At 42.4% G+C, this 23,333-nt stretch overlaps 1 protein-coding gene across 4 annotated transcripts in view; it reads right to left on the bottom strand.

Annotated features, from left to right (window-relative positions):
* The window catches only part of VGLL4 (vestigial like family member 4), a 100,882-nt gene that overhangs the window by 19,708 nt on the left and 57,841 nt on the right, over positions 1 to 23,333 (bottom strand). For 2 of the 4 annotated variants that reach the window (XM_033140779.1, XM_033140778.1), the window contains one exon: positions 21,999 to 22,188. The exons of 1 other annotated variant lie outside the window; for it this stretch is intronic. In XM_033140779.1, the coding sequence (XP_032996670.1) occupies positions 21,999 to 22,188 (190 nt within the window). Of the gene's footprint in view, positions 1 to 11,225; positions 11,359 to 21,998; positions 22,189 to 23,333 lie in introns of those variants that run through there. One more of the 4 variants, XM_033140780.1, reaches the window with a different exon arrangement.

Raw genomic sequence — 23,333 nt, forward strand, 5'->3', positions numbered from 1 at the left:
GCAGATCAGATGGGCAGAGTTTTTTGCCGGTTTCCATTTTAAGATCCAGTACGTCCGGGGAGAGCAGAATGTCAGGGCGGATGCCCTGTCCAGGAAGCCCGAGTACTTGGCAGACGAAGGAGCCCCGGAACCGAGACATGTCTTCAGTCAGCAGCAGTGGGCCTGCGGGGGGACCTTGGACCTTAGGGGGGAAATTGCCAGATTGACCAAGGACGATGAGTTCGCCCGCAAGCAGCTGCAGGAGCTTAAGGAGGGCAGCCCAGAGGGAGACTTTGCTGAAGGGGAGGGGCTGCTTTTCCGCAAGGGGGCAGTGTACGTTCCAGATGGGGGGTTGCGGGCCAAGGTACTCAAGCAGCTGCACGACACCCCCACAGCAGGTCACTTTGGTCAGCGAAAGACGATGGACCTGGTAACCAGGGACTTTTGGTGGCCAGGGGTGAGGGAGGATGTAAAGGAGTATGTGCAGGGGTGTGAAATGTGTCAACGGGCCAAGGGGGAGAGAGTTGCACCAGCGGGGCTGTTGGAACCACTGCCCACGCCCAGGGGGCCTTGGGAGGTAGTTTCGGTGGATTTCATCACCGACTTGCCAAGGTCCCAGGGGCAGACGGCGGTGTTGGTAGTGGTGGACTTGTTCACCAAAATGTGTCACTTCATAGCTTGCCCGAGGGCAGTGTCAGCAGAAGAAACGGCCAAGCTGTTTCTCAAGCACGTGTTCCGACTGCACGGCCTGCCGTCGAGGATTGTTTCGGACCGTGGACGGCAATTCACCTCTAGGTTTTGGCGCAAGCTCATGGACTTGCTGCAGGTGGAGGTGGCTCTGTCCACGGCCAGGCATCCTCAGACCAATGGCCAGGCGGAGAGGGCCAATGGGGTGTTGCAGCAGTATCTGCGTTGTTACGTGAACCAGAGACAGAACGATTGGGTGGACAAGTTGCCACTAGCAGAGTTTGCGTACAACAACGCAGAGCATGTCACCACAGGGATGAGCCCTTTTATGGCCAACTACGGGCGGCATCCTCGAGCTTTTCCGGGCAGGGACGAGGAGGTCCTGGAGGTACCGGCGGCGCAGGAGCTGGCTGGGGAAATGGTGAGGGTGCATCAGCAGCTAGTTGAAACGCTGGAGAGGGCCAAGGAGACCTACAAGAGGGATGCGGATAGGCACAGGAGGGAAGGGGAAAGCATTCAGGTAGGAGACAAGGTGTGGCTCTCGTCACAGGGATTGCCCATCAGGAGGGGGTGTAAGAAGTTGGTGCACCGAAGGTTGGGGCCGTTTGAGGTAACCCAACAGGTTAATCCAGTCACCTTTCGCTTGAGGCTGCCGGAAAGTATGCGGATTCATCCCGTGTTTCATCGTGCCCTCTTGTCCAAGTATAGGGAAGGGAGCCGGTTTCATAGGGAGGCCAGGGAGGAGGTACCAACACCGGTGTTAGAAAAGGAGGATTCCTACAATGAGGTTACGGAGATCCTGGATTCCAGGTGGAGGGGAAGTGAACTGGAGTATCTGGTGGCATGGGAAGGGGAGCCAGAGTCCGAGAACACATGGGTACCAGCAGGCACCATCTCGGAGGAATATCTAGTGCATGAGTTCCATGCCTTGTTTCCACATAAGCCCAAGCCGGCGAGGGGCTCGTGGGAGGAGGTCTTTGCTCCCACGGATGACAGTGAGGAAGAGTTTTGGGGTTTCCGGTCTGGTGGGGAGCGGGACGACACAGAAAGGGAGTCAGAGTGGGAAGAGGAGGTCCCGGAGGGTAATGAGGTGGAGGTCGGGTTACCCATGGGTTTCCAAGACATCTTCGCCTCCACGGAAGACGAGGAGGAAGATTTTAGGGGTTTTCCGGTATCGCCCCTCAGGGGGGAGGGAGGCGAACTAACAGAGGGAAACGAGGGGGGAGTACAGCAGGTGAAGCCCAGAGCCTCGGGGGAGGAGGGGGGCTTTGAGGGGGGGGTGGATGTCAGGAACCCCCCCCCAGGGCTGCTGGAGAAAGCGAAAGAGCATTATAATTACCGAGATCCTCCTAAATTATATTCCAGCGGGGAGAGTTCTCAAGGCGAAGATTCCTCCTCCTCCTCCTCCCCCCTGCATTCCTCAAGTGGTGAGACGCCAGCAGAAGCAGGAAGGAGGGGTAGAGGCGAGACGATGAAGCAGCCTTATGGCCGGGGGGAAGGCTGGGGGGAGGATCAGATTCCCACGCCCAGAAGCAGGGAAGGGAGGGGTCCACATCGGATCCCACGCTGGTTTTGCTGGGCAAGGAACAGGAAGTAGTTATTCCTGGGATCTGTCTAGTCAGGAATGGACGTGTTTCTTTTGCTCTCACTGTACATTTTTTGAGCACAATAAAGAACTTAGCTTAGAAGTTCCTGTGTCTTGGCTTCACTCATGAACAGCCACTGAACGTCGTTACACTATCTATCTATCTCAGTGTTTTTCAACCACTGTTCCGCGGCACACTAGTGTGCCGCGAGATGTTGCCTGGTGTGCCGTGGGAAAATTACTTTATATATAGTCAATATAGGCACAGAGTTAATTTTTTTAACATTTTCTAATGGTGGTGTGCCTCGTGATTTTTTTCATGAAACAAGTGTGCCTTTGCCCAAAAAAGGTTGAAAAACACTGATCTATCTATCTATCTATCTAAAAAAAAATAGCTAAAGGACAGTTCCTGTGTAACTTAAAAGTGCACAATGAATTGTGACCATTAGTTGATCAAATAAAGATAGTATATACTGAACTTTATTTTGTTGCTGTTGACTTTGGATACATGCATTTATTTACCTTTTCGGCTCATCTACTACTAATAAAATGCAACTTTATTGACCGTATGAGTTCTGTAACGAGGTATGAACATAGTACTTGATTTGAGTCTTTCTATAGCAATTATACCTTTAAGTTTGTTTTCCACGTATGGACAGATCATGTTGAAGTGCTTGGTTACTATACAACACCCTCCTCTCCCCTTTTATCTTCCCTTTTATCTTTAAAGCAGACATTGTTTTCCATGATCCCCCCCCCCCCGGTGAATCATAACCCAGGCTCCTAGCGCTTACCCAAGCATCATGTGCTCAGATGGACAACATACCAAAACCACACACATCCTGATTGCTAGAACCAAACTGCTGCACTTTTTTTTTTAATCTTTGCTAATTCAAAGCAATGTTTGGAGTCCATGCATTAAAAAAAGGGTTATAGGAATGGGTGACACATATTGTCCTTAAAGATTCTTGTGTTGTAGAACTGCTAATGCTGCCCTCGCTCAGTTTACTATAACAGTGCAAATGGGTAATTCACACCCATCCTGGAGAAATGACTAACTTTGCCAACTGTTAAAGGAAAAAGGGAGAAAGAGCAAGAGAGAGGCCCAGAAAGGGGGGACTGTTCCCTTACGCTCATTTCCAGTGCACAGCTCTTAACAGAGGAGAAGCCAAAAGCATTGCTGACAAAAATCTAAAATCGTACAGAGTCTTTTTAGCAGAAAGTGTCCGTTCAAGTTGGCCTGATTTTAAGATATGCACCTCATGAAGGTTAACCGATGCCATTTTACACTTGGCAATACTGGCTGCCAAATATTGAGGGGGACAACAACAACGACAAAATAATTTCTCATTCTTCCGAAGTGTTTATGTGACTTGGGATAAATTCCTAAACACACTTACTAGAGAAAGCCTAACTGAACGCAGCAGGATTTACTTCTGACGAAACATGCCTAGGGTATATGCTGATTAGCCGAAATTCCATCCAATAGCCGGAATCAAAAAGAAAGAAAGAAAGAACTTTTTTTAAAAAAAAAAAAATCTGACTGTCTGGTAGCGTCGTAACCACCCGCCCACCCAATGAGGTCTGCTGCAGAATCTCTCCTCCAAGGGTCCTCGCTACCTTTGAAATGATGAGGGTGACAAGTGGAGACACCTTTGGACTTATTTCCCAGGAAAATCACCTGGCACCTTCATTACCCCTTCAGTGCCAGGCAGAGATGTTTTTATTCTCACAGACATTTTAAAGTAGATCTCAACTATTCCATACTGCTTGAATTTGATGTTTTACCATTGTTTGTTATGCATTATTTCTGATACATGCATGATATAAACCCCTTGAACGAATAAAAAAAATACTTCGTCAGGCATGCCTAGGTGAGCAGCTATCAGCAAATCTGCACTTATTTCTGGTGCTTTCTGATAAAAGCTGGTTAAACCGTGGCCCAATCCAGCGCAAGTTACATGTGACTTTGTATGAAATGTTGCTGCTCAAAGTGGTGCAGTCCATTCTACCAACCCTCAGGAGTATACCATGTCATTGACATTGCATGTCAAGACTTAATTTCAAAATGCTCATGTGACTTACACTTCAGATACTCTCTAAAAATATCTATTACCCTTACTTTTAAAATTTCCAACAACTATTTCCTTATTCTTCAGACCCTGTGCCTCAGATCCCAACTTCGCTGTTTCCTCATATTCAGTAGCTAACAATTTTAAAAGGTTTGTTAAGTAAACCAATCGTTCTTTTCAGCTATCTCTGCAAGATACATTGTCAATGCACTTTGTACAAGTCATTTAGTTTTCTGGAAACTAATAAATTGAGACGGGGGGGGGGGGTTAGTAAGGAAAGTCACCTTTATTCTGTTCCAACCAGGCCAAACTGTTCCACATACAATATTAAAAACAATACATCCTATTTGTCCTTTCTCGCCCAACTTTGCACACAAAGATGTGCCATTTCAGGAGTGTACTATGTGTTTAAAGCATTGCCAAAAAGAACTTTTGGCAAGTACTTTGGCTGGGAAAAGGTCTGCTTCTTTGCCCGTTTAGTCATGTTTATGAAGAGAGAAGCAGGTGGATAGCTTTCATATTTGGCCTCAGGGTGACTATACTGCTCAATAAAGGCACCCAGAATTTTCACATGCCAGCCAGAAACTTAAATTCAGCAGTCAATTAAATGATAGTTTCCCAGGGTCAAGTGTTGAACATCCTAGCCTGCCAGACAAAATGAGCTTTTCTAGCTTGAGTTTCAGTCCAGTGTAAGTTTAATGGTCAAAATTCTTAAACAGTCAGGAGTGAAGCCAACTAGCATCAATATGTAAAATACAGAAAAGGAGCCAGAAATAGTTGCATTTGTCCACTTAAAAGCCAACCGGAAGACCTCCTAGCTGACCTTGTCCAGAACCCTAAACAGTTTCAAAAGCAGCCATTTTTATACTACTACACTGGATGAGGAAATGAATAATCTTGTTACCAATTAATGCAATGATAATTTAACTCCATATGTAACCACTATATGTCTTAAACTATTTTTACAATGATAATCCGGGCTCAACGTATCCCACTTGCAAAACTATTTTATTTGTTTGTTTAATTTAAAAGCATTTATAAACTGCTTACTATTTTACTAATCATCATCATCATCATCTATTATTTATACCTCGCCCACCTGGCTGGGTTTCCCCAGCTACTCTGGGCGGCTTCCAACAAAATATTAAAAATACAATAAAACATCCAACATTAAAAGCTTCCCTAAACAGGGCTGCCTTCAGATGTCTTCTAAAAGTCAGATAGTTGTTTATGTCCTTGACATCTGATGGGAGGGCCTTTCCCAGGGTGGGGGCCACCACCGAGAAGGCCCTCTGCCTGGTTCCCTGTAACTTGGCTTCTCGCAGTGAGCGAACCGCCAGCAGGCCCTCAGCGCTGAAGCTGCTAAATAGCCTATTTAAAAATCTCTAAGTTATTTTGTTCCCTTTTTAATTTGTCATACTTATGCAATAAAAAATAGTGGTGCATCCAATAAAGACATTAGTGGAAGAATTTCCACCTGTGCAACCAAGTTTGAATCTCTTTGATCCCTCTGCTAAATCTGTTCTGGGTGTTCCCCAACCCTTCAGAGCAGATTTAGCAGGCAAAGAGTCCCATTGCACAGATGGAAGTATTTGTACTAACAGGTAACCTTTGCTAGATACCGCCCAAAGATAAATAAAATGGAATTAAAAATAACTACTGTGACAACAAAAATAGCACATATGAATTTACATTTTCTGCACGCACACACACACACACACACACACACACACACCAACTTGGTAAACAAAAGCCCATTATTATTCTTTTTTGCATAAATCAGTCATATCTGTGTCTCATACACACATTTATTAGTTCAGACTAATAAGCAATGCCCAGTATTGGGGGGGGGGGGGAGGAGAGGAAGAGAGAGAGCATTCCTGTGTAGATGGAGATTTGTTTATTTATTTTGTCATCCCAAAAGCTCAAATATTAATATTAACTTTTTCTGTGTATTCTTAATGCAGTTCAAACCAACAACAAAAAAGAAATAAATTATTTATGTACAAGCATAATTAATCTGAAAGTGGCCACCCAGTTAGCAGTTTGAAACATAACTTAATGTGTGTATTGATTGATGAAGGTCCAAAAATCTCCAGAAATAAGGAACCATATTATGCGTATTTGCTTTTTAGTTTCTTTAACTTCACATCCTGACAGTTGATGTTCAGCTGATGTAAAATGAAAACACACCCTGTTGAGCAACATGTTCTGTAAGGCTTAAAATCCACCTTGTAAATAGCCACTCTTCTGGTATCCTATCCTGAAAAAGAATGAGGAGGAAAATACGCATTTGTAAATTAAGAGACTTGGCTGGGTTCCCCTTCCCTTTCAGGACACTCATGCAGGCTACGCACTTTTGTGGCGTTATTTGCACAGGTTAAAGGGCATCTTTAATTGCTTAGAATAACCAGGGAACTCAAATATTGAAAGCTTTGGGAGTTTTCTTCATGCCTAAGGCACTACTCTGCGTGCAATACAGTGGCGAATTGCACTGAATGTGAGATTACATTGAAGACAAACAACCCTTTTTGCAAACTATATAAACGTAAAAAGGACCTATATATGCTAGGCTGGAGAAACAGTGGTCCTTCAGATGTTGTTCTGGAAAGTTGCATCCAAATGAAATGCCAAGCACCACTTTCAGTTAGTATTTTCTGCCTCATTCTTCCAGCACACTGGATCATGTACAATTATTTGGTGTCATAGTGACTGAAAATATTAATTTATAAACAATCAATATTAACAGAACACCAAAGAATTAACACTCTGATAATGAACACATCCAGGTAATAGAAAATTGCTATGTGTAAGTTAGTAAATATACACATATCACTGTTTTACCTCAATACCAGAAGGTACCGGTAAGAAGAGAACAACAAACAAGAGATAGCAAGCCCTTCCCTTTTGCAAAAATGAGTGAATGAAAATTAGGAAGTTCCACCCCTTCACCGTTCCAATTTCTTCCTTACAATATAAACATGGAGCTAGCTAGAGCTATTTATTTTCTTTCTTTCTCTATATGTTGTATCTTTTTTTAAATATACAGATCCAAAACAAAACAGTTGCCACTTTCCCCTCCCCAGAGAACTGTACAACAAAGTGACATTAAGAAATATTAACTCCATTCTAACGCGGGTGGCGCTGTGGTCTAAACCACAGAGCCTAGGGCTTGCCGATCAGGTCAGCAGTTCGAATCCACGCAATGGGGTGAGCTCCTGTTGCTCGGTCCCTGCTCCTGCCAACCTAGCAGTTCGAAAGCATGTCAAAGTGCAAGTAGATAAATAGGTACTGTTCTGGCAGGAAGGTAAACGGCGTTTCCGTGCGCTGTTCTGGTTCGCCAGAAGCGGCTTAGTCATGCTGGCCACATGACCCGGAAGCTGTACGCTGGCTCCCTTGGCCAATAAAGCGAGATGAGTGCCACAACCCCAGAGTTGTCCGCAACTGGACCTAACGGTCAGGGGTCCCTTTACCTTTGATGCCGTATTCCATTCAGGTTGTAATTCCTCATCATAATGTCAAATATGTATGCAGCAGAAAATGCAATAAATATTAATGTATGTAGTAAAACAAAACCAGTTTTCACTAAAAGTGCCTTTCCCTAGAGATCTTCGGCTCCTTATGAAATGGACTCTGGTCCACGAAAGATTATGCCACAATTGTTAGTCTGTAAGGTAGCACAAGACACATTCCTCAACAACACTGCATCTTTATCAGAGGGAGCTAAAAGATGTGAAAAATCAATATAGATTAGTAAAGAATAGATCCCTAGGTCAGTGGTTTTGAACCAGTGTGCTGTGGCAGACTGGGGTGCCTTGAATGATAATCAGAGGTGCCGTGGACAACACTGGCCTCTGTCCCTCTTTCCTTCCCTCCCTCCTCTTATGCCCTCTCCGTGTCTCTGCCTCCCAAAGGTTTGCACAGATGTTTGTTGCAGCAGCCCTGTCTACAACTCCCCAGGCAAATGGTTCTTCTGGGGTTGGTCATGAGGTGCTGGTTGTCAAGAGCTGAGGCAGCTCACAAGAAGAGAAGAAGAGTTTGAATTTGATATCCCTCTTTATCACTACCCTAAGGAGTCTCAAAGCAGCTAACATTCTCCTTTCCCTTCCTCCCCTACAACAAACACTCTGTGAGGTGAGTGGGGCTGAGAGACTTCAAAGAAATGTGACTAGCCCAAGGTCACCCAGCAGCTGGAGGAGCGGAGACGCAAACCCGGTTCACCAGATTACGAATCTACTGCTCTTAACCACTACACCAGAGGTGGGTGCAGCGGCTACCTGGAGAACTCCCAAGGAGAGGGGAGAGCAGAGGAGGCTGAGGGGAGGGTATGTAAAAAACGGTGAGAGGCTGCCAGCTCTGCAGGCAAGGGGTGACCTAACTGGGCTCCTGAGCCCCACAGTGGAGCCACAGAAAGAATGTAGTTGGTCAAGGGAGCCGTGGACTCAAAAAGGTTGAAAACCTCTGCCCTAGGTAATTAGAAGGGAATGATATCAGCAAGAGGCACCTTTTATTAGCAAAGGGCAGAAAAGCTCTTGCTGTTTGCATATACCCAAATTTAGGGTGAAATTGTGATTTGGTCACTTACACACCTATATACAACCTATAGCCAAATCTGTCTATCTATCTATCTATCTATCTAATAAATATAATCTATCTCATAGCAGTTGCCAAAGACATACTTGCAAATTCAGGGCTAAATTATTTGAGTCAAGGCTAAACCCCAGAACACATGTAGGATATCCATGGATTTCCATTGTTTTATTACGTACAGTTTTCCAGAGAATGCTACTACTAATCCACATAGATATACGCAAGCTGAGAGGTAAATTTCCGTATGCAATAAAGGCAGCTCTCTCTCAGAACAGTATAATGTTCCCACACTGGGCTTAATGAGATTATAGCATAAAAGTAATCACTTGATTGAGACAGGGCTACAGCTCAGTGGAAGAGCCTATGTGTTGCATTGCTGAAAGGTCCCAGGTTCAAACCTCAGCACATCCAGGTAGGGCTGGGAGGGGACCCAGCTCAGTACTCTGGAGAGCTGCTGCCAGTCAGCAAAATCAATAATGCACAATTTATGATACTATATAAACAAACAACTGAACTCCAGGTGATTTGGAACCAAAAGCCACAGACAGGACTAAGACACTTCTGTTGGGTTCCAATAGTTGGGTTAGCTGTTTCACAGTATTTACTTCCCTTAAAAAATTAAGAAGTGTCAACTTTGAATTCAGAAGGCTACAAAATGGAAGATCTTCTAGATGCTATGATGTTCCGTGAAGTGTTCACAGGAGCCAACTTGGAGAGGTCAAGGTCCCTTTGCCATCCCTAAAACATTTGGGGGGCGCCCCCAAAGTTGAGTAGTATTGCCATTCAAATGGTGCATGTGAGAGAGACGTCTTGTGATCAATTATGTGGGGTAGGGCTTAACTCCCCCCCCCCATATTTTATTCAAGTGGCACCCCTGGAAGTGTTTGCAACCTGGGTGAGTGGTTCTCCATTCCCCACCCAAATACAGAGACAAACAAGCACTGGGAACCATCCACAATAATCACTTGTGATTTACGGGTCTCTATTCCAATCTGAATCTGTATTTTTTTTTAAAGAAAAAAAAGTTGGAGTTCTCAGGAGTTTGAGCAAGAGCTCACAAGCTACATAAAAGTCAAACTCAGGTCACATGTTGCCTACCTCCCCGAGGTTATAATTAATCACATATAACTCCCCGTATCAGTCAGCTGCCTGCTGAACTGATGAAGAAAACGGTAAATAGAATTCAGCTCTGTATAGAATTTGGTGCGCAGCCACACAGGCAAAGTAACTGGAGGCATGCAATGCTTGAATATATATATAGCATAACTAACCATGTAAAGTTTAAAGCATACATTCGTTTTTTGTTTACAAAGCAGCTTATACTTTAATTCTTTTACATTCTGCTACATAAAACTCATATAGTGTGACAGCAAAGCAGAAAATCTGAAAAGACAGCTGTTTCTGCTGCTCTTTATATATCTGTTTTGTGGTATTTTTTTATGCACTTAAGTGACTAATAATAGAATTGTCCTGCAAAAATCCCACTAAAGGAAGAGGTTAAACCAGAAACTTCACTTACTTTTTTAATCTCTTGCAATTTTCTTCAATGAAAAACATTAAACTAAAACATGCTTACACCTGCCTTTGCACCAACCTACCTGCCACAGGATGAAATCCTGTCAATCTGTATCATGCACTGAAGGAACTGACCCCAGTATCCCCTCTCCAAATGTAGGAAACCATGTGCACATTAATATTTGATGTGTGGTTTGGGAGCAGGGATGGGGGAAAGAGAGAAATGTTGCATTGGACGACCGCGTGCAATAGATGCTTAATCCATATTCACAACAGGGGATAGGAAAACATTTGCCACCACACTTAAAACATAATAAAGATTAACCTGTGCGTAGGAAAAGGTGAATGGCTCAAGAGAAGACCACACAACTCCTCGCACCCTGGCTTCAAAAATGCACAATTCCATTTTGCAGGCTGTCACATGACAATAACATTTCATTGCCACCAGAGCCTGCCTTGTCCCAATTAGAAAAAATAACACCTTTCCGTACACTGAAGTCTAGCAGCATGAGGTTCACTGTTTAGCAATGGTTACAGTCACTGAGCTCCTCTTTTCTTCAAGAGCTAAGGAGGGTGACTATAGGTGTTAGCAACATGAATCTGATGTATAATTGGGAAGAAAATCACTGCTCCCTCTCCAAAAGAGAGCTACTAATCCACTCTTCTACTTCTCTGTTCAGCACTTAGTTTAAATTAATTACAGCTGAAAATATGGCACTGCCATCTGGTATGAAAAAAGCAAGGATCAGGGAATAAAATGAAAGCTCTCCCTCCCCCCCCCTCCTTTTTGTACTAACCTCACTTTAATCATTGCCAAAGAGCATGAAGACAGCCCTGCGTCCTCCCACAAGAAAGCCTTGGGCCTCACAAACTTGGCAGGCCCTTCCCTGCACAAAAAGCTCAGCAGGCAGAAGTCATTTCAAAATAAGAGCTTTTCCCTCCAGGATAAGCTGTACTCAAAAGCAACAAGGATGGATTTCTGCTGCACTTGTTGAACACCATCTCTGGGGAAACCTCTCTTCTCTTCTCTTCTCTTCTCGAGCAAGGTTGTCATGCTTGCAGAAGTGAGTGTCTCCCCCTTGTCTTCATCAAAAAGGGAAACTGTGCTTTGGGTCTCCCCCATGGAGACAGGTTAGCTGGTGGCTAAGAGATCAAAAGAAAAGGGGGGGGGATGGAAGAGGAGAGAAGAAAGCAAAACCATAGGGAACCAAAGTAGGCTTAAAGTCCCCTAAACACCAACACCTGGGAAGAATAAGCCTCATTCATTCATTCATTCATTTATTAGTTCACAACATAAAAATACAAAAGACACAAAATATGTAATAAAGCTAGTACTTCCCCACTGCATCAGTCATCAGTGCAACTAGAGGACTTTACTTGGTGCCTCCGGAAAATTGTACATATCACTTGGGAAGGGGGAGGCGAACATATGTCAGTGTACTGGAAGAAGCAAAGTTCAAAAGTGTCGAAGCAATGATTCTTCAACATCAACTTGGTCATTCAGATGCCACCCGGAAACCTATGTCCTCATTGTAGGAGGTGCGGATCCATAATTGGCCTCCACAGTCATTTACGGACACACTGTTAAAACAGTGTTTATGGAAGACAATCTTACTCAGCTACAAGTGATCGCCAAAGAAGGAAGACAACGTGGCACAGCAACGAAAGCAGCAAGCTGGCACTCTGCCTACAACAACCTCCACGTGGCCCTTTTGGGGGTCAACCCAGGCAGGTTTGGCTTTGTAAATGTTCGCTTCCGTTGCTTGCCAAGACAGTTTAAGCATCCCAAATGCAGCCCTTGATCGAACCATTGGCCTATTCAGCGCTCCATAGGTACATTTGGCTGCCTTCACCCAAGGAAGAAGCTGAATGTTGGAAGATTCGGGACAGATAAAAGAAAGTACTTCTTCAAGCAGTGCCCAGTCAAACTATGGAACTCGCTCCCACAAGAGGCAGTGATGGCCACCAACTTGGATGGCTTTAAAAAGCCATGGGATGTGTGCTCTGCCTCTACAGTTGGCAGCAGTAACTCTTCTGAATACATGTTGCTAGGAATCACAGGAGGGCAGAGTGTTCTTGTGCTCAAATCCTGCTTGCCTGTGGAAAACCTGCATCTGCATGCTGGACTAAATGGACCATTGGCCTGATCCAATAGGCTTTTATTATGTTCTTATGCAATGCAATTAGTCTATTTGAACATTTGTGCAGTGGAATAAATTTTGGTATGCATGTTAAAAGGCACAACTTGACACTTCATGGATTATTATTTCAAGTTCAAATACTTGCTTGACCACCACATTTTCAAAGGAAAACTGCAAAATGCAAGGCAGTAAACTATCTCCATTGAAGCAGGGAAGTTAGTGTGCACCTTGAGATTCCTTTCAAGAAAAAACCTAACTCAAGTCCCCACACACATTTTCAAGATGGCTAAGAGTCCAGGGGTAGCCAATGTGGTGTCAGTTCCCATCAGTCCCTGCGATCACAGCCAATGGGTCAGAGTGGGTGGGAACTTGAGTCCAAAGGCACCACTTTGGCTACCCCTGAAGCAGTCAAATCTCAAAAGCTGAGATAAGAACCTGGACCACGGCAATATATTTATATTCACAATACTAAAAGCAAAATGAGAGAGCTAACCTAATCATTCTAATTAACCAGTGAATCAATCCATAAATCAGACGTGCAGATTTGTCAATCAGGCTGCCCTGAGTGAAAGAGTGCTCAGTGCTGACTGCATTTATTGATGGACTTTAATCAGAACAAACACCAGGGCTGATCACTCCTGCTTCCCTTTTTTCCTCCTTCCACCGAATGAGGATGCTGGTTTGTATTAAGCTAGAGTCTTCTAATGCATCACAAACAGGGGAATAATGTTGATAGAGCCTATAGTGATTTCTGAGCCAGGCAATGTCAAATAATAAAACTAAATCACAAACGAGGGGGAAATATCCAAATAGTGTAGTCCTAACCCGCAGATCCATTAGCTGGAGGAAGTTAGGAAGAAATGGAGACGCCTTTCTGTGGAGCTGCCTGCTCGGTTCCAGGGGCACAGAACTACCACTGGCAGTCAGGCGGGGTAACCTTTTTTCCATTCAATTCAAGTTCATTTCGTTTTTGCCAGCGTGAAACTGGCATAATTATTGCCTCATTAGAATTAAAAAAGGAAATTACCGGTAAGTAAAACAGGATCCTACACCCATCCCACAACTCTCACCCTAACCAGTAATGAGTTGTGGAAGGGCCACTTCACACACACTCAGCTCATTTAGGATTGCACTCTTAAATATGCACATTAAACAACAGAATAGAGGAAAATCTTCTAACACTGCCCAGGGTGAAATAAATCATGAAGGTACATTAAATGGGAGCCCCTTATATTTGATATGTTAAAGAAACTATTTTTATAGACTGGGGGGGGGGAGTCACTTTGATATCCCACAAATTGCTATTCTGTTAATGTTTCAGCACATCTGCAGGCTTCTGGTCTTCAAATATGTTTGTTTATTTTTTAAAACACTTATACACTGATTTATATACAAAAAAAACAAAATACAGCAATGCAAAACAATGCAAAGTCTAATGTAGTCCAATAACCACTGTAGAACATCATCCAGCTGCAGGCTTTCTGCAACAGCTCAGTATTAATGCCCAAAAATCCTTGAGGGAAACAAGTGAGTTTTAAACGTACATTAAAAGCAGAACGAAGTTGGCACTTGCCATATTTCCAGGGAGGAAGTTATTCCACATGGTTGGTGCCACCAACAGCAAGGCCCTCGTGCAGGTAGCCACAAGATGGATTTCTGATAGCTGCATCACTATCAAGAGGGCCTCAACTATGATCTCAGCGAACAAACAGTATGTGGAAACCCCCCCCCCCCGCAAGTTACCCTAATTCAAGATGGGGTAATAAAGAGGTAGTAATGATAAAATGTTTAATCATTGCCAAATATTGAACCGAAGTACCTTAACTGGCTAAAAGATTCAAAATTAGAGCCAAAGCAACTTGTGTAACCTTTTAGCACTCCAGAATCCTGCTCCTTGGTGAGTGTTAACACTTGGCAGTTTTAGGCAGAATTAATGCCAGTTTGGAGGTGGGGATATTGCAGCAGATTGCAGTATAAGACCAAACAAAAGAATATTCTCAAGTCCATCACTTTTTGTCTAGGGGGAAAAAAATCTTATTCAACTGAAAGAAAACATAAGGTTTTATTCCAAATCCTGACTTTACAGTCATTGTCTATAGCAACAGTGTCCATAACATTCAAACTCTCAGGAGTGCAACTTTCTAGTAAACGGTACATCTGTCAAACTGCAGGAAACATCTGGGAAAATGATTGAACGAAAAGGAGCAAGTTTAAAATTTGTGCTTTATAAGCTTACAGCACACAATCTAGAGCAACCCTGTGAAGTTAGCATGCATATAGACTCAGCTGCAATGAATGGGACCAGCATGTATACAAAATGGAAACCAGCGGTGTTTTGTTAGATCTGTAGTATATTGTCCCCCTTTATTTGTTTGCATTGAGTATTTGTTTGCTCAGTATCACAATAACACCATTGTAGTATGCAACTCAGTAATAAAACCGAAGCAAGTTCTAAAAAAAAACAAAAAAACAATACTGCCTACAAGTAATCTTATCCTTTTGCGAAAGCTTGTAAAAATAGTAAGTTTACAGCACCCAATGAAATTTATAAAATTTCAGAAACTGCATAACTACAATGGGTAGAATATTCCACAAGGCAAGTGCTACTGTGCTGAAGAACCTAGTCCAAGCTGCCATGGAATGAACCTCCAGCACATGTAGCACCACAAGGGTCCTCTGTAGATGACCGTGAGCAGACAGGTATAAAGCAATCCCTCAAATATCGTTGTCCCAAGTTGTTTAGGTAACCCCAGCCACAAAGTCATGCTGCCCCATTCTGCTGCCACAGTTGCAGCTTCCTAATCTATTTTAAGAGGAACCCCACACACAACATATTGCAATAATCCAACACGAGGTTACCAATGCATGACACAGTGTAATAAGGTGTCCCTGTTAAGGAATGACCATAGCTGGTGCATCAGCCAAAACTGGTAGAAAGCAATCCAAGCTTCCATGCGTACTAAGCCCCCAGTCACTAAGATGGATCAAGGAAGACTCCTAGACTATGTATCTCTTCCATCAAAGGGAGTGCAACCCCATCCAGAACAGTAAAATGACCTATATTCCAGCCAATTTTATCATGTTTCAGTTTATAGGCTCTCATCTATACCACCACTGTACCCAGATATCACAGAGAAACAGAGCTGGGTCTAATCAGCATACTCCTTATGATGGTCCCAATAACTTCCTGTAGTTGTTAAACAGCATGGGCTCCAAGTGTAGTTGCCACAGGGGTGACAGGCAAATATCCTAATGCTGTTCTAGGAAACTGGCCCCCAATTCCTCCAATTATTATCACGCAGAGCAAGTCCAGGAAGATACCTGGTCAATTACTTCCAAGGCTGCTAAACTTTTCTTATGCTGCTCTCAACAAGGGTCATCCATCAGGGCAACCAAGGTTGATTCAATCCCAAAGCCAAGCGAAAACCAGACTGGAAGCATTCTATTTAAACCAGTACCCTCCATGAATGTGTGCCGTTGTGCAACCACAATGCTCAGCCACCTTGCTCAAAAAGGGAATGTTAGCAAGTACTGTAGATGTAAGCTATCTAAAACCATAGGGTTGCACCACTGCCTCCTTAAGGACGGCAGGCACCGTTGTCCCGTGTAAAGAAACATTCACACTGTTTTAATGATATTTTCTCTACAGTGGTGTGAGGGGAAGCTGCTCGCACCCATATACAACATGGTATGTAGAAGGTACTGTACTTATAAAGTTATTGTATGCCTACTTTGGTTCTTGTAAGATTAAATGTAATAAGAGAGACATGTGCACTACTTTTTCATAGAATGGTGTATACTATATTATAGTAGCATAGGTGCAATAATCATACTGTGGCCATCTTTATTCTTTTTTTAAAAAAATATCACATTTCACATGCCATATGCTTTTTCCACTTTACATTTTTTTGTACCACAAGATATGTGATGGTTAAGGACCCCTGATAGTTAAGTCCAGTCACGAACGACTCTGGGGTTGCGGCACTCATCTCACTCTACTGGCAGAGGGAGCTGACATTTGTCCACAGACAGCTTCCGGGTCATGTGGCCAGCATGACTAAGCCACTTCTGGCGAAACCATAACAGCACACCGAAACGCCGTTTACCTTCCTGCCGAAGCGGTACCTATTTATCTACTTGCACTTTGACGTGCTTTCAAACTGCTAGATTGGCAGGAGCTGGGACCGAGCAACAGGAGCTCACCCCATCAAGGGGATTCAAACCGCGTACCTTCTGATTGGCAAGCCCTAGGCTTAGTGGTTTAGACCACAGTGCCACCCGCGTCCCTATCTGGTGGTAAACACTGTATAACCATTTAATACATTTATATCGCTTCTCCTAGGAGGTCAGGAGGGGTGAGGCAGCCGGCATCAATGACATCATTGCAATACCAGCTTCACTGACTGCCAGTGTGTTTCCAGGCCCAATTTAAAGTCCAGGTTTTAAGTGTTAAAATGGTTTGGGCTCAAGCTCTTTGCTGCCCACACACTGAGATCAGCATCAGAGACTCTATTTCAGTGTCCATTTTCTCTCCTGGGTCAGTGAGGTGGGTAGTCCCAGCATGGTTGTGGAATTATCTCCCTTCAAATATGTGTTATGTTAATACACTGCAGGGAGGCTCTAAAAACGTATACTGTATTATAAAAATATTACGTCTTCCAAGCAGGTTTTGTTGATGCATTGTCCAGGTGCTCTTTTGTTTTGTTTTTAACAGGCCTGTTTATTAATCGTTCATAGATGGTTCAAATACCATGAGTTGCTTTGGACAAACTTGCCCAGAAAACAAAGTTTTAAAATATCACAACAAACAAATAAATTACACCACCTACCTCCAAAAACAAACAACAAGGCAATAGTAGCAAAATGCTGCAACAATGCATGGATAAACAGGTAAAAACTATTGCCTTCATTTTAAAGCAACAAAATAAGTCAGCATCTAGGACTGAAGCAACCAAACCACTGCACAATTTGGTTTGAGCAAATCATTTACAATTGGTTTATAGTAAGAGTAAGGGGCACAGAAACTTACTTAACTGCCATAGTCTCTGTGCCATCCCACCTGCATTTCCCCAGTTGGTCCTTTATTTTGAAGCCATGGGCTATGGAAAAGATTGGGAGATTCACTAAGTAGAATTCATATGCTGTCCAAAGCTGTGTACTAGCAAAACTCCTGCACTACAGTTCATTCATGAGATGTGCACACATCTATGTGAAGATAGTCTCTGCATAAGAACAATGTCACACATGGAGGTGATCTTGCTCTTTATAATTATACTACATGCCTATTTCCCAAAAAAATTGTCTGGAACCAAAAGACCAGGCATGTAATAATAATTTGTTATTATTTAACAACAAATAATTTACATTACATTCTCATGAGATCAAGTTCTTAACAAAATATATGCAGTCCAGTATATCAAAAATTGCAACCCTACGAGCAGCAACTTAGATATAACCTAAACAGAAACAAGAATGATATGGCTTTCAATATGCAGAGAGAAAACACTATTTGCAATAAGAAGGCAAAGGAAGAACAGAAATGACCTTATGCCAAGAAGCTTACACTCTTTAGGTTGTCCATGAGGAAAGAATAACTGATTCATTCATTCCATCATCACCCAAGCTATTCAACCATAAGTGCTGTTTCTGAAGGTTTGCATTTCACTCACATGGTAACATTGGTAAAAATACTCACTAAACCGAAATGACAAGTCATAGAACAGCCGTACACACACACACACACACACACACATCTCCAATTTTAAAAAGCAGCTGCTCAAGGAGTGAACAACAAAGAATAAGATTTTGGCACCTTATTAAAAACAATGGCTTGGTCCTTATCATGCTAACAACAGTGCAGTGCATGGCCCATTTAGAGCATATCTACTTCCAAACTTGCATTAGTTCTTTGCAGAACAGCATGAAGCTAAAGGCTACATCAATCATATGCACCACACAGTCAGAGGCACAGCACAGGAGTCCAATCAAAGTTGGACCACTAGAAATCCTCTCCCTAATGAACCACCAATGGAATTCCGGGAAATTCTGCAGCTCACCACTTAATTTTCAATACACTAAACTGTACCTTCAATATTGGCAATAAAGAGATGCTGAAATCACTTAAGGTTGAATCCAAACCGTAAGCATATTCAACGTTGACACCGTTGTGTTGTGTAAGAAAAAAATGTAATGTTAATTAACAATATTCCATCAAGGCTTCCTATGCAACACTCTTCCTGCTGCAATGACAGGTTAAAGCCTCCTTTTACAGGCTCTAAGATAAGTTTTAAAAGCACACACAGCTGTGGCTCCCCCCCCCCCCCCGCTCCTTTCTTAACTCTTTTATACTTTCAGAATTTGCTCATTTTATTTGTTACACAGCAAAGAAATGACCTAAGGAGAGATTATCAAGCTTTCTGCCTCTGTGCAAGGACTCTTAAGGCAGAAATGATGCCTGCTGGGAAAAAGGCTGATGTCAGCTCTTAAGAGCTCCCTGCAAGGATAAGGAGGCCTTTGTTTTCAGCTGAACTGTGAAAATGAGAAAATACCTCCAGCCTGACAAACAAGAAACCCACACAACATAGGTCAGGCCTGAGACCTTTGTTTAAAGGGACAACACTGCATTAGCGTTACACTTGCACTGCAACATCCAGACACTTTCAACACTAAACAGAAGCTGCTCCAAAATAAACCAGGTGCATCTTTAAAGGTTATGAAAGGCCCCACAGGTTAAAGGTGACAGTTGGCATGAGTTCTCTTCCACTCCTCACCAAAAGATCTCTTTGCATCTTCACTGAAACCACATACATAGGAACTTGCACCAAGAAATCTAAATGATTTTTAGTGGAAATCAGAAGTCAAGATATAATTTTATTTTTAGGCTGGTGTTATTATTCCTCCTTAGTTGAATAGCTCTGATATGTTAGTGAAGCTGTGTAAGTTTTCCCAACTTGCCTTTTTCTGAGGCAGAAAGGTTTTTGGAATAGATGGCACCCTGGGTTGGGCTGATGGGGTTACAGTCTAAAACACATAGACGGTCTCCATGCTGCGGAAGCCTGCTCTACAGCTTTGGGCTGAATGAGATATTACCAGTTTTCTGGGCCCCTATCTTGACGTGGGACATGGCACCAAAGCAAGGCTTGCACCTTTGTCAGGTAATTTCCATTTTTCTTACTAAGACACAACTCTGTACATAGTAAAATGTGCATCTGAAGCTGATGGAAGAGTGCTTTTTGTGGAAATAAGTAATATTAAACACACATTTAAAGTTTCAACATGTTTTTTATTCCATTTGCTTTTTAAGGAGTTGCAAACTGGCTTTATTATCATGTAATGTTCAATGACAGAAGTCCTACAGTAGACTAGACTATCGGGAAGATGAGTAAACATAACTCATTAAAAGCTGCATTCAACAACTTAGAAGGTGTATCATACCACTTAAGTATATAATTGTGGTTGTACGCATGATTTAACACAATGCAGGCCTACTGCAATGCACATATGCAATATGAATTTAGTTTAAAGCCATACACCCAGGATGTGGACGGCCATAACCAAAAACAAGGGGTCTCTTTTGTGAACTAACAAAAAATGAATTTAAGTGAAAATGCTGATAGCCAAAAACTCTTTATCCAATGTATTTATGATTTATCACCTATTATACCAGACAGGATGCAAATTCCTATTTCCCGCTGTAAACAAACCAATACATGCTACAAAAGGGTAGTTCAGCTTTCTGATGACTACATATTCATTTAATCCTGCAGTGACTTTTGTAATTGCCAATAAGTGGGGCACCAATGAAGAAAAAACAATAACAACCCTTAACATGTAGTTTTAAATAATTTATTTTTTAATTTATGGCCAAAATATTTTACATTGGGTTTTTTTCCTAGTAGGGCCTAATATAATTTAAGTTCTCCAACTTATTTGTAACGCCATTAAATGTTGCCAGCAAGTTGGCAGCTTTTCCTGATTACATAAGAAAGTAAAAGCCAAACTCTATATTTGAACAATATTTTGTTTCTCACATTTACAGTACTGCTAATAAAAGCCCTTTCAGGATCTGATGATTGTCAAGTGTTAAAAAGTGAATTTCTGTAAAATCTAAATGATTATAGTGAGTGAAAACACCATGAAAATTGTGCTTTATAGCTTTGAGAAAAGTGATTCTAAATGTGTTGCATGACTCTGCAGATAGACTGGAGTTTGAAATGCTGAAGTGGAACCATCTACCCAACTGCTAGTTGTATTTCATTTCCTTTATTTTTGTGAATTTGGAAGTCACATGGTTCCCCTCCCTTCTTCTCCCAAATTATGTAATAATTCAAACATAGCCTCATTTTTCCTATCTAAAGTTGTGTGGCAGTTGAAAGAGAGTAACTCATTTCTTGGTGTTTCTCCCAGTGATTACAAATTTCACTCTTAAGGAGTGATTTTAAGTAGTTTAACTGGGAGTAATCACTGCAAGAAAGAAAGAGAGAGAGAGAGAGAAAGAAAGAAAGAAAGAAAGAAAGAAAGAAAGAGTTGGAGAACTGTTTGTGAGAGTTTTTATTGCTTTGGTACTCAAGCTCTTATTTGTAAGAAATTCCAAGCCTGCAATCTGCAGGCCTCTGACTAACACTGCTGTGATTTATTTGAGGATAAAATGCCTCAGTCCACATCTTATGACTGAATGCAACAATCCAAAGCTGAGTGGAATGTGTGGAATGCAGAGCGCTTCTTGAGCTGAGGCAGCAGGGAACAGTACACAGTTATCAAGTTGGCTCTGGCTGGAATACTCCAATCACTTCCTCTAGTGAGGAATGAAAGGAATTCTCTCAGCGCCTACACTTCATGCCAGCTACAGCTGCTTCCCTAGGAATGAGAAAACTAAATGGATGGAAAAACCGTTTTCTTCCTTTCCAGTAACCCACATTTTACCTGCACAGTGAAATACGCTGCTGGCATGTGAAAATGGAAGCACGTTAACTAGTGTTTAGCAACAACTGCAGCTTGAGCAGCTGTTGCTGTGTGCAGTCTGCTGAGCAGCTGTTGCAAAAGTTCCTGGCCTTTAGAAGAAGGAGGAGGGGAACACTAAAAATGCAAAGCATCTATTCTCACACCAGGGTAGAGCGTCTTAAAGCACAGGATATATAAAATATAAAACAGGATGGAAATGAAATGAATGATGATGATATCCCACTGGGGGGGTGGGGAGAGAAAATGGAACCTAGACTTTCAATTGTGGCAACTGTAACCTAGGTTTAAGGCGCCATTTGACAATTACATTTTGTATCTGAGTTTCTAACACTGCATATGGATTGTCATTTGTCAAAACAAAATTAAAATCTGGGTGAAAACACATTGGAAGCCGTATGAATAGCAACAGTATTTATTAGTTTAGACTAAAGAAAAGACCACAGAAAGGAAAAGGTAAAGCAAACTTACAGGTGGGGACTGAACATTCGACTCATTTTAGAGACGTGTTCATTTTCACAGTCTAGGTCATCATCTCCTTGGTCCATGCTGAACCTCCTCTTGCAAGGACTGATCGGGGGTGGCCCTGTCCTATGGTTGGTTACAGCCGCTGATACTGGGAGGGACTGCATTCTGGGTTCTCCTCTTAGAGCAGCTTCACCTACAGGGAAAGAAACCATGGTTTTTTTAAAAAAAATGTCATAAAAAGAAACAAAAAACATTAGGTAGGGTATCCTTTAAAGTCTGTACCTCCTTAAAGCAAAGTGTTTGATAAATCAATAGGGTGCTTGCCTTGTCAGGCTTGTTTAAGATTTTAAACTGTGGTCAGAAGCTAAATATTCATTTTCTTAAAATAAAACATGACTTCTACAAACAAAATACTTGTTAAAATTCAGTTTCTGAAACATAAACATTGGAATAAAACAGCAGAGGAAGAGAGGTGGGGAAATACAGTTGACTCATCTCAGGTGCACTTAAGGTCTAAACTGACACATAATATTTATAGCGTTTTTATTGGCAGACATACCTTTTTTTTGTAAGACGGAACAATCCAACACTGAGTTTCATGCACTTGAGATTACAACTTAAGCAATCAACTTCATACAATTTAATTCCTAACTGTTTTGAAGAGGAGGTCCTAAACTAAATTCCTAGCATCTCCAGCTAAAACAGACAGACACTGCCAGTCAGTGTCAACAACACTGAGCTAGATAGGTCAATGGTATATTTCAGTTAAAGGTATAAGGCAGCGTACGATGAAAATGCAGCAACCAGAAACATAGCTGTCAACTTTAAAAAAGGGAAATTCCCTTATTCCGAATAGGGTTCCTCGCAAGAAAAGGGAAAAGTTGACAGCTATGACCAGAAATAGTCTTCTTGTTCTTCTTCACACTACAGATTCAGGTAATGGTGTTACAACACAACTTCTAGCTCATACATGAGGAAAGTAACACTACTGAGCTAGTTTTCAACTAAGTAAAACAAACCGAGTTGTGATTCCTGCATTGCAGGAGCTTGGACTAGATGACCCTCAGGGTTCCTTCCAACTCTACAATTCTGTGAGCACGATATGCTTTCCCGCTCTGCTCAGTGATGCTCTTTCTTTGCATGCCATATACAGTAGTATCTCGGGTTACATACGCTTCAGGTTACATACTCCGCTAACCCAGAAATAACGCTTCAGGTTAAGAACTTTGCTTCAGGATAAGAACAGAAACTGTGCTCTGGCAGCGCAACGGCAGTGGGAAGTCCCCTTAGCTAAAGTGGTGCTTCAGGTTAAGAACAGTTTCAGGTTAAGAACGGACC

The sequence above is a fragment of the Lacerta agilis genome, chromosome 2, assembly GCF_009819535.1.
Source record: "Lacerta agilis isolate rLacAgi1 chromosome 2, rLacAgi1.pri, whole genome shotgun sequence".
Classification (NCBI taxonomy): Eukaryota; Metazoa; Chordata; class Lepidosauria; order Squamata; family Lacertidae; genus Lacerta; species Lacerta agilis.